The 12478-nt window shown below is 40.0% G+C and overlaps 1 protein-coding gene across 3 annotated transcripts in view; it reads right to left on the minus strand.

Annotated features, from left to right (window-relative positions):
• Positions 1-11279, minus strand: part of mta3 (metastasis associated 1 family, member 3) — a 30004-nt gene extending 18725 nt beyond the window's left edge. For 2 of the 3 annotated variants that reach the window (XR_003273216.1, XM_026178364.1), the window contains exons 1-7: positions 10988-11155; positions 8804-8871; positions 7676-7769; positions 2139-2265; positions 1896-1959; positions 295-412; positions 25-127 (exon numbers count right to left, since the gene is read on the minus strand). Coding sequence is in view for 2 of the 3 variants with exons in the window: in XM_026178364.1 (XP_026034149.1) it covers positions 25-127; positions 295-412; positions 1896-1959; positions 2139-2265; positions 7676-7769; positions 8804-8871; positions 10988-11015 (602 nt within the window). In the remaining variant the exon portion in view is untranslated. Of the gene's footprint in view, positions 1-24; positions 128-294; positions 413-1895; positions 1960-2138; positions 2266-7675; positions 7770-8803; positions 8872-10987; positions 11156-11221 lie in introns of those variants that run through there. The other variant, XM_026178365.1, reaches the window with a different exon arrangement.
• Between the last annotated feature and the right edge of the window lie 1199 nt (positions 11280-12478).

Below are 12478 nucleotides of genomic sequence, written 5' to 3' on the forward strand. Positions count from 1 at the left end.
GCTGTAGATGTGAGGGCGACCTACCGTGCCACCACTAAGAATTGGTCTATCTGTTTGTTGGTGAGTGGGCACTCTGGATCCCACAGTTTCTCTTCTAGTTTGGCCTGATCTCTCTCATCTGCCTCACCTGCAAAGCCCAGAGACAACAGCTCACACACACAGTAGGATAACAATGGATTTGCCTTCCACGCTTATTTGCTTATTAGTGATGGTTTTAATTATAAACTAATTACATTTTGTTTATGCTTTAGAAAAAGGGTTAGGAAAGAAATAAAGGTGAAATCTGCGATTCACCTTCTTGTAGCATTTCAGGTACATCTGCCTGAAAACGCGGTCCCACTCTGATCTCTCCTTTGTCAGCCAACAGGGTTTTCTGTGTTGGGTCATAAACCAGCGAATAGAAGAAGGTATCCTAAGGAAAACATCACATCCATTAATGTGGAGCTTCCCAGATTTTGGCAGGGCTGGGATTCCTGTGATCTCCAGGTGTTATAACAGATATAATTATACTTATGTGACAGACAACATGCAAAATATAATAAAGAGTTTTAGTAAAAATCTAATATAATCAGTCAACTGAGAAGAAAATATTACTCAACTATTTACTGATTATTTGTTTAGGTCATTTTTAAGCCATACATGTTTTGACCGTTTAAATAAACAATAAAAAAACTGTTAAAAAAAGAAAGTAAAAGGAACGTAGCATCAGCCACACGGACCTAGCGACGTCCACCACCCCCAGGCACCCTGTGGTTGCAGGGGGAAAATATTTATTTCCCCAACTGGTTGTTGCTAGGTGAAATTGTTGCAAACAGTGTGACGTTTTTTTTGGTGCAGCACCGTATAGCTGTGTTACTAATTTCACCTACCAACTGCCGGCAACCTCCAGCAATCACTCAGCCAGAAAGTGGGAGAATACAAACTTCCTAGCAACAAGTTGCCGACAGGTCCAGGCTTGCATTACCTCAGCTTTTTGATAATATTGTCAAGATTCTTCCCACAAATGGCAAACTTTTTTTGTGCATTCCCCAATTTTTATTCATCATTACCAATATAAATGCATCACAAGTCACTAGTTCACCTGGCCGTTCACTCCCCACCAGTCAGGCCTTACTCTAAGACAATAAAAAATTCCCGCTTTCTGTGCTAATCAAGCCTAATTCTTTGCAATGGTATTTCTGTCGTGTAACAGCTAGCTTCTAGGCCTTATCCAGTGAGCTACAGACACTGTGGATTCTTTATGTATTCCACTTTATGTCTACCCCAACAGCACCCTGTATTTTCCTGATGAACGAAATGAATCACTACGTTTTTCTCTATTGGTTAACAAACCCATTTTATATCAATGTGAACCAGCACTGCGTCTGCCTCCATGTACCAGAGGAACTTGTGCGCATGATGTCTTGATGCATACTCAATCATCCAGGTAAGTAAATCCCCAAAAGTTGATTCTGTTCATCTGGATGATTCTGTTCATCTGGATGAACAGAATCATCCAGATGAACAGAATCAACTTTTGGGGAGTTGTGCACATGATGTTACAAATGAAGAAGAGTGGGCCAAGGTGCAGGCACTAATTTGGATCTTCATAGATTTGCTCATGGTAAATGAAGCAACGGTGTACGCAGCTGCATCTAAACCCTTTAAGACACAAATTGATTATTTGTATTGAAACAGATTTCTAATGTGAGAGTCTTTTTTTAGGAGTTTAATAACTGGCAGGGACATATCTGAAAAGCCTGAATACTTCCTGAAGCAACAGAATTTAACAACAACAACAAAAAGAAGAAAAGGAAAGAAAAAGCATGTAAATTATGACCGGACTTTCTATGATGCAGCTTGAGGTAACAAAAACCAGAAAGAGACATCAATTTGTTCCCCCCTCTCAGGCTTACCTCTTTGTCAAGGTATGAAAGAACGGCTTCAGTCTCATTCAATAATGCGACACTGCACTTCCCCCTAATGGAGAGAGAGAGGGGAGGAAGCACACACCATATAAAAACACAAACAAAGGAAGTGCGCACTGTGTGATGGATGGATTCATGGCTGAATGAGTGACTATCCATGGGCACTGCCTTTAGTTGGCGAGCTGTACAGTCCATTTTCTGTATGTATTTGTATGCCTCTGTGCACTGTACCTGATGTGTGTCGCAGGTAGACTCTCATACTGCCGGGAGAGGAAGAGCTCTCTGTGGCGGAGCTGGTGTTTCTGTTTTTCTGTTAGCTCTGTCTCTGTTGGGTTCTCCTTCTCCTCCTCGAGCTCCTCTGCAAAGGAAAAGACAAAACAAATGAATCCATTTCATGAGACACTTTTGTCATCAATATATCCCAGAGACAAAAAAAAAAACAAAAAAAAAAAAACAGTGACTGATAAATGTGAAAAAAAAATAAATAAATAAATAACATCAAAACTCACAGATTCTTCAATTTATCCCTCAGACTGTAATTTCACATTTGTTAGCAGTGCTTTCTCAAATGAGGAGGCCCATGCTTTTATGACTCTGGATTTGCTGGTTGGCACATAATACTAGGCAGTATATAAACATATTAAATCACTGGTAAACAGTGCAGGCACTGCATACACTTTGAATAAATATAATTCTATAAGTGGATTTTCAATATACTAGAACTTATATAGTGTCACATTTATATGAGGGAAATGCATGCATTTGTCAGTTTCAGAGAGAAATAGAATTATTTTGTACAGTCAGTGAGGTAAGACAAAGATCTTAATTAATAGGTTTGACATTTACAGGGGAATTACTTCAGCAGCTTTCACACCATATACAGTGAAAGATCCCAAGTGATGCTGAAAGAGGAAGCAGCGAAAAGCAGCCTTCATTTGAAAGTGAAATTTTTCAACTGCCATGAACATTATTTTATTCATCTGCAATGTGCTGGGGAAACAGCAAAAATTGCTTTGCTCAATTGATTAAAACCCAGTCTGCCAATCATGCGTCAATGGCTAAACTCTGAAAACATGACAGTATTGTTTGCTGAAGACAACATGTGGGTGGAACAGCAGCAGCAGCGAAAAATACACCAACATTAGAGTCTGGAAAATGTTGGCATTTCAGTTAATGTTACATTAAGAAGTGAAACAAATGTAATATCCTGAAAAGAGTTACTGTTAAAAATGTATAAACTGCAACAGATAGCATTTGTTGCAGAAAATACTCTGCACATCATCTGCAAAGGCTCATGTTTTTGTAAAATACTATTATATATAATCCCCCTCTCACCCTGTGGGCAGTCTTTATTTGTTCTTCCAGCTCAGGTCCTCTACCAGGGGCCTGGGAGCTTGAGGGTCCTGTGCAGTATCTTAGCTGTTCCTAGGACTGCGCTCTTCTGAGCAGAGATCTCAGATGTCGTTGCTGGAATTTGCTGGAGCCACTCTCCCAGATTGGGGGGGTCGTCACTGCTCCGAGTGTTACCATGGGGACCAAAGTTGACTTTACTCTCCATCTTGTCTAGCTGCTCTCTCAGCCCTTGGTTTTTCTCCAGCTTTGTGTTTCTCCTTACTGATGTTGCCATCATTTGGTATAGCTACATCCATCACTATGGCCTTTTTCCTCTGCTTGTCCACCACTGGTTAACCATCTGTATCCCACAGGATTTTAGCACGGTCATCTTTGGAGACGTGTCCCATTGCGACCTCAAAGCCATACCTGCGTTCCTGTATACTATGCTAGGCACATTGTTATGGCGTTGCCTGTATGCCCTGCCTGTTAGCATCTTGCACACTGCTGTTATGCGCTGGATTTATTCAGGGCCTTAACCCTTATTGATCTTGTGCTACCATGATTAGTGTCTCTGTACTGTCTTTCATTCCAGCCAATGGTAGGATTTTTTTTTTAATTTAACACAGAAACATCTCATTACTAAAGTTAAGTGATGTCATAAGCTTAGTTAATGTTAAAACAGATGTGCCTGATTGCACCATATCCAGTACAGAAGAGTAGGAATGCAGTCTGCTGAGATTTTAAAGCATCTAAATGCTGTGTGTTTACAGTGGTCCACAGGCTTAATAAAATATAAAGTTTGATACACGCAGACTGTACAGTGCCTGCTGAATTGAGGCAAAAATGTACAGCTGTTATTTCTCTTTCGCTTCTTTCAATGCAACATCCCCCTTGGCTCAGTCTTAACAGCTGGAGGACACTTCATACAAACCATTACTCAACTAGACTAAACACAAAGTTTTTCTTCTATTTTGTTTGAGTTTGTTTTTGTCCTCCCACATGTTCTGCTGTCATGTTGATCAGAAGATCATTTCTACCTGCGCTCCTGACTCCTGGCTGGTTAGTAGACAGTTATACCGGCAGTTACTGAGAAATGGACATCTTAAGTTTATAAGAATCTTAGGTTGGAAGAGCATTCGAGATACTTCTAACCATCTCTTACTGTGTGATCACCGCTCTGGAGACTCAGTTCCTTCCTTTGTTGGTTATCTTTTATCTGGGGCTGCCCAAAATTGCACAGCATACCCGGCTTCACACAAAAAGACAGAGCCACACGTCTGTATCTTTCTACCTTCAACTAAAAAGTTTTCAGCTATGACTCTTACATAAACTTTCGTCCTGTAAAAATCAAATTTAGTTGCTGTTCTTTTGTTTTCCCTCTGAAATAATGTCAAACATAAATTAACTGGGTTTTTTTACGCTGCACTAGGCTGCCATAAATTTTATTGTTGTTTCTCGATTTTCTTCTGACCAGCTGGCAGACGAAGGACACCAAACACCTTGCAGAACTGGCACAGCACTTTGATCAATGCTCTGTCTCTGCATACTGCAAGTTTTATCTTTTTGTTCTTGCTTTATGTCTATAAAGTCTACCTCAATCAGGATAACTGGTTTTTACCAGCAGTTCTATGACACATACACAGGGAACAGTATTTTTCCAGTCAGTGCTGAATGACGTGAATGCAGTAAACATGTTGTTCACTGGGTCTCCTGCTGCTCTTCATTGCAATCACCCACATCTAAACTGGAAATCTGCTTTGGTGGAAAGCATGTTTTTTACTTCGAGAAACTAACTATTAATGTGTTTTATTCTGGCCATTAGCCTTCTGGAATCAGGTAGTCTGCTTCCCACACTGAATAGGTGTTGCTGTGATGACACTTTCTTTTCCTTTTCACTTCACACATCCACACTCAAATTCTGTAAAATGCAGTAACAAGCAATTGAGAAATTACTGTGAAATACAAACATGAATCCCCCAAGTTGGAGTACAAATTTAAGTTTCAACGTCTCCATCTCTGGCATTAAAAACCTCTTATTTCTAGTTAAATGTGCAATTTACAAAGTTGCCAAGAGAAATCACTATTGGAAATGTCATTCTGATTGACAGAAAGCTTAATTACATTTTTTTCTGAAAAAAGAAAATCCAAAGTGTCATGTCTCAAGTTTAAAGTCTTTAAAAATTTTCGATAATTAAGTCATCCTGATATCATCTGTCTGTTGAAATTTAGCCATCACATTACATCCTCAAAACAAGAAGGTTCTGGGTTCAAATCAAGACTTGGGCCCTTTTCTGTGGTGCTTGCTTGTTCTTTCCCATAGGGGTGGGCGATATAAACGATATACGATAGAAACAATATAAATTTGGCCAACGATAGAGATTTTGACTATACCGCTCTATCGCGATAGCGCATGTTGATGTCATCAAGCTGCGCCTGTTTTGGTCGTCTGGTCATCTGCAAATTATGCCGAGAGTCATAGCAAAGAGATGAAGCACTTTTGAAATATGGGGAAAGCCAAAAACGGTGCTTCCTCCACTTCCGTAACATTGATTCATTAATGTTGAATTCTCTCGCAGCTGTTGTATTCCCATGTTGTTGCAGTATATTAATAACTAACCTCGTATTGTGGATGAATAATCTCAGTTGTTCTCCTGACTGAAGTTTGGCCCGTGTATAGCATCCTGCTATGCGATTGCATTTGTCCCTAACCACCAGAATCCCTCACGTTAACTTTTATCAAGTGGAAAAAAAGTTGGCGTTCATCCTCCAGCTTCACTGTGCTAATGTTATGCTAACATAGCTGTGTTGCTAGCAATCACGTAGCACAACATTATATACCAGGTAGTCCAACTTCAGTAACCCTGCAAACGCCACTGCTGTTTAGTTTTCTGTCTTCATTTATGTTGGAAGTGGTAGCAGAGCTGTACGTTTTAAATAGTTTCAAAAATCTCTCAGAACATGGTATGCCATGTTTAGGTGGAAACTAGCGAGCTAACTTCCTGTTAATTTCTAACTCCATTAAATTTAATAACTTCTGTTTTCATGGATGCCTGGATGTTAAACTTAATTGTTACACCTGGTAAAGCAGCAACGCTGATGATTTTATTAAAGATGAAAGAATTTAGACCGTTTTAACTCTCAGTGTTCGTTTGACTTTGGGACCTGAGGGGACGGAGTTTTGGACCCAGATTACTCAGGACCCAGAAGCTCCTCACTACGGCAGCCGTAATGCTCTGACAATCCATCAAGCAGTGCGGCTTACCAAAGTTGTACTAAAACATTTTTTAACAGATTTCTGCACGCCAAAATCAGTTCGAGGTCAGTAAGCACAACCAGAATTCATACATAAGGCGCACTCTCGATTTTTGAGAAAATTAAAGGATTTTAAGTGTGCCTTATAGTGTGGAAAATACATTATACAGAAGAAAAGAATATATCGCGATATATCGTTACCGCACATGCTTCAAATTATATCACAATATGAATTTTAGGCCATATCGCCCAGCCCTACTTTCCCAGTACTCCAGCCTCCTCCCACCATCTAAACCATGCGTGGGCTGCGTTGATTGGTAATACTAAACTGGCCCCAAGTGTGAATGGTTTCCTGTCTCTCTGTGTCAGCTCTGTGACAGACTGATGACCAGTTCAGTCCAGGGTGTACCCTGCCTCTCAGCCTATGACAGCTGGAATCAGCTCCAGCCACTTGTGATCCTAAACTGCATAAGTGAAAGAAAATGGATGGATGGCTTAATCTTCACCACTGGTTACACTTCTGTCACATAATTGACTAGTCTAAAATATCACAACTCTCCTTAAAGGAAAAAATACAATTTAGAATACAATATTTCATAGAGTCCAAGGTGACACTGCTTGATTTGTCCAACCAACAAAGACAAGTCACTCTAAAGTTTAGCAAAACAGAAAGAACCCATCCACCCAGTTTCTTCTGCTTATCTAAATCAGGGTCACAGTTGAGCTGGAGCACATCCCCACTGCCATAAAGCAAAAGGTGAGGTCACCAGTCACCGGGCCAACACAGAAAAACAGAAACCATTCACACTTTCCCAAAAAGTTTATTCTGTTCATCTGAACATAGCGTTTTCAGTGGGAGAAACATTTCGTCACTCATCCAAGTGACTTCTTCAGTCTCCAACTTTTTGGGTTTTCCTTACCTGGATGATTGAGCATGGATCAAGACATTTACACTTACATTCCGACATAGAAGCAGTTTAGTCTCACCAATTAACCTAACCCCACTAACTGCATGTCTTTGGGCTGTGGAAGGAAGCCGGAGTACCCACATAGAACCACATGGTGAATTAGAGCACAGAACCCTCTAATGTAAATACAACAGTTTAATGTGTATTAATGCAAACACAATCTAAAGAAACTGTACTGTTTTACACAGATGATGCGTCACAACTGCTACTCACTTGCATGTTTATCTGCAAGCTGGATGAGGCTGTGGGAGATGTCTCTCCTTCTGTAGAAACAAACTACCTTGGCCTCCACGTTCCCACTGGCAGTCTAAAAGAGAGGAGAGACATCCAGGTTGACTCAAATAAGCGGCAACACCTACCTGTGCAACCCTGTAATTTCCCAAGAGACCTGGCTCCTTTGTGTACCTATCAAGCTGTGCTCAAACTCAGCCAGTATTAAATGTCGTGACTGATGACTAGATGTGGGGGTAAAAGGTTTGAAAAAGGTTTGAAGAAGAAGAAGAAGAAAAAAAGAAACAACTTATACTCCCCACCTACCTGCTTCCAAGTTTGTGTACAAAAGCAAATGTATCTATATAAAAAGGGATCTGGAGTAAATAACAGGAACAACGATGTGCATATCGATGCACTAGCTAAAGCCACAAAAATGTCCATCGTGCTTGATCAAGCACTCCATTTCACCTTTACCAACACGATAAGCTTCATACAGCTTGTATTTGCAACAGCAGAGGTTTATTAAATCGTATCATGCTGCAGGGACTTCCTGTTACTTCATCATTTATGATAATTACGATGTCTCCTGTCTTTAGATTATAACATTGAGCCTCAGTACACTCTTTCAGGATGATAATGTGATCTAGCATTATTCCACCCACACAATCCGATAATGACCTGCATTTATCTGAACATCTCAGTGCAAGCATGACACAGGAAAAGCTTTTACACACCTATTAACAATGCTTGTGAAGGATTTCGAACAAAATAAAACAGGAATTACGGTAAAATGCCGAGAGAAAAAAGAGAGAGCAACAACACTGCTGTTCAAGGTTGGTATCAGCTTATAATTAAAATAAATCTGCATCTTTAGCCCAAAGCTACATGAGCTTGTGAAATGTTGATAATAGTCACCCCGCCTACACACACACAGGTGTGTCAAGTCATACTAATGACAGTTGGTAGATCAGGGAACACCTGTCTTTTCAAGCCATATTACAAACAAGGTCACAAAATCCACACAAACAATGGGAAAGTGATAGGGTGGGGACAGGAGCACAGAGGAATTCAAGGAATTCTCTAACATATTCTCACACTCGTGAAAATGAAAAACGCACACATCAGTACCTTATTGAGTTCTTCTATCCGACGGATCAGGTAAGGGTTACTGGAGGAGTTCTCAAAGAATACATAGTCTGCAACAGGAAACACGCATATCATATATTTAAATATATAGACCACATGAACTTTTAAAAAAAAAAAAAAAAGGGGGGGGGGGGGGGGGGGCAGGGATAGCTCAGTAGGTAGAGTGGTGGCCCCATGATCGGAAGGTCAGGGGTTCGATTCCCCTGAACAGCTACCCTGAGGTACCCCTGAGCAAGGTACCGTCCCTACACATTGCTGCCCGGGCGCCCAGTGGCTGCCCACTGCTTCACTGAGTGAATGGGTTAAATGCAGAGAGGGATTTTCCCCACGGGGACCAATAAAGTACACTTTCTTCTTCTAATACATTGGCGCTACAGTAGGTCAAATCAAAGAATATGCATGTCCTTTAATCAATAAATATGTGCAAAGTTGTGACTTTCAGAAAGTGTTGCACCAGAAAAGTTAAAAGGAAAAATCTCTAGTCAACAACCACCAAGTTATGGGTGAATAAAAGTGCAAAATTATCAGTCTTTCAACCTGTTGCCATATGTTACCACACTGTTTCAGTTTGTATGAAAAAATAAATTAAAGACAATAAAAACTTCAATATGCCATTAAAAAAAAAAAAAAGATTGCCCATGCATATAAATAACATCACCAGATGCCAGTATAGCTCTCTGGGTTTGAGTAGATGGCCCATATGCCGTAAGCCTAATGCAGAAGCACTGGTTTGAATCCCCATCTTTCTTCCAGCTTATGTGTCTTCTAGACACTGCCAGTTCCCAACAAATGGGACAAATAAAATAAATGTAACAATATCTCTTTTTTTTTTTTTTTAAACTTTACACAACTTTAGGTTGTGGCAAAGGCAGCATTGACACAAAGTCTGATATATTTCATTCCACATGTTCCAGACTTTTAAACGGTGAAGCGGCATATTTGTCAGAGTTGTGCATGTCATTAAAGTCTATGTATCATCATGCTAATGTGTATGATAACCCTCAGCCTCTGGGATGGGAATGTACTGCACATCAGTGTTGGAATGCTGTAAAAAGTCAAAACCAAAACAAACCTTAAATAAATGAATAAACTACAGATCCCATCTTTTTTTTTGTTTGCAATGTAGCAGCAAAATATTGACTACATTTGTTAAGACTTGTTCCATACAGGGAGAAAAACTGTACCTGAATGTACCTGGAAGTTTGTGTGTCCTATCGACAAGTTCACGGAGTTTACAATGAGCACCTAAAAGCAGCAGAAGTTAGCCTAAAGGTGACGTGAGGGGACAATAAGCTGATGCACCTCGAAAATACCGGTTATAAAGTGCTGCAAGATATGTCATTAGACGCCTATAGTTTGCGTGGCATGTCAAGCATTAATGCAATTAGGCTACGTGGCCGTCTGTGTATGGATTTAAAGCTCAAGTATTCCTGAATAAATGTGTAAAAGCAGACGCAGCGACGCCATGCGCGGAGACAATAATTTGATGTTGAATTCCAGTAGACTGCTAAGGAGCTAGCTAGCAAATCAGCCAGCCTGCATCCCTGTTTGATAATTAATTGCCCTTGTGGTTACTGTAGGTGGTCACTTTGGCAAAACAGTTTGGCACCTGATGTTACCGAGATGGTTAAATACGATCATTAAATGCAGCAAACGAGCGCTGAGACGGCATTAATGGTAATCAGTGAAGCCATCGCTGGTGCTAACGTTAGCTAAATAAGGTCTCGTACTAATGGCTGCATGCCAGGAGTGGCAAATACAAAGGCAGCTTCAGACTGTCCGTGGTAGCATGTTAACAACCTTTGAAACACACGTCTAGTCGTGAGGTCTATCCGTGTAGAAGCCCCCTGTATCCCCTGGTCTAAGAATTCAGAAACCCGGGGAGCAGCAAACAAGTGAAAAATGTTTACATTGCCAGCTAACCATTTAGCAAGCTGGCGGCTAGCTGCTGTGGCCACGACAGACGCGAGGCCTGACCCATTTTGAATCTCAAATATACACCAACTCTCACCTTCCTGCTTCAACTTAACGCGTCCACGTTGCTGTAGCACATCCGCATCTCCACCATTAAATGCAAACAGCTCAAAATAACACAAAATAACGCCCAGAAGGTGCAAAACTGTAACGGTTTCTCTTTGATAAAAAGATCCACATTGACATACATACCTCCGACCCGGTACATGTTGGCCGCCATTTCTGCCCTCCCAGTGTGCAAACCATAAACTAAGAGAAATGGAATAAATTAATAAAAACAATAAAAGTTACTCTCTTTGAAGGGAAAAGGAGCGACAAATTAAGATGGTCGGGACTCCGGATGTGTAACCTATCGGGAGAATTATGGCAATTCAACCCCCCCTCCTCCTTCGAGTCACAGCACCCTTTATGATACAGTTAACTCACGGCAGCCAAAAGAAGTCGGATCAACCCGAAAAACCACTGCTGACGCTGGAGGGGGCCCGCGCACGCGCAGCACAACCACACGCGGCCCACACGCGCAGACACCAGCCCACCTCAGAAAACATAAGAAAGCAGTATGTACATTATTTTTTAGGACATTTTTATATCTGTAAAGCCAGAAGTTTAAACTCGAATCTAATCATTGAAACTGAGTCTCTCTAAAATTCCTAACAAATCAGAAAGGGCTCTAAAACTTAAAAGGAACTGTTTACATGAAGAAGTCTCTGTGTTGTTGTTGTTGTTGTTGTTGTTGTTGTTGTTGTTGTTGTTGTTGTTGTTGTTGTTATCTTTTACGCATCGTTACATGATCCACCTTGACCAGAGTGGACAGAATTAGAAATGAGTATGTAATTTATAATTCTAATAACTTTAGAGAAGCGAGGTTTAGATAGCTTGGAGGGATATACTGTGATATATTAGAAAAAGGATGTTAAAGATTTACCTTCCAGGCAGTAGTAAAAGTAGAAGACTTCGGAGAAGATTTATGGCTGTATTGAAGAAAGATATGCAGATGGTTGATGTAACAGTGACATAGTGAGATGAAGGCAGATGATGCTGTGGCAAAGAAGAAGAAGATTCAATATATGATTATGTTTTGTATACTTGATGTAGACATCCATCCATCCATCCATTCCCTTATCAGGCAGGCAGAGGCAGGGTACACCCTGGACAGGTCGCCAGTTTGTCGCACGGCTAAAACATTGATGTAGATATTATTATTATTATTATTTTATTTTGCTATCAAATGAGCTGGTATAGAATATTTGCATTGCTAAGTTAAAACAATTACTATTTTCTTTATGTTTGTTCAAAACAAATACATAAATAAATAAAGCTGCACATATCTGCATAAATCAAAATAATAGTAAAAAAAACATTATTTGTATAATAATAATACTAGCAATAATAACAATAATAAATTATTCATGTGTGCATATATTTCTCTTGCTATTTTTTTCTATTATACTTACCTCAACATAATGTATCTTTTGTTTCACAAGTCATATATAAGTATCTCTATCTATCTTAATCAAATGATATAAAATGGTCAAAATTTTAATAATGGTGCAAGCATATCAAATACAAGCTTCACATCTATTTTTTTGTCAGTGTAACAGGGAATATTACAGTGAGACATAACTAAGCTTTCTTAAACAAGAATTTTCCTCCCGGTTTTCATCATGTTTGACGATAATTTCT

This window comes from Astatotilapia calliptera, chromosome 8, assembly GCF_900246225.1.
Source record: "Astatotilapia calliptera chromosome 8, fAstCal1.2, whole genome shotgun sequence".
NCBI lineage: Eukaryota > Metazoa > Chordata > Actinopteri > Cichliformes > Cichlidae > Astatotilapia > Astatotilapia calliptera.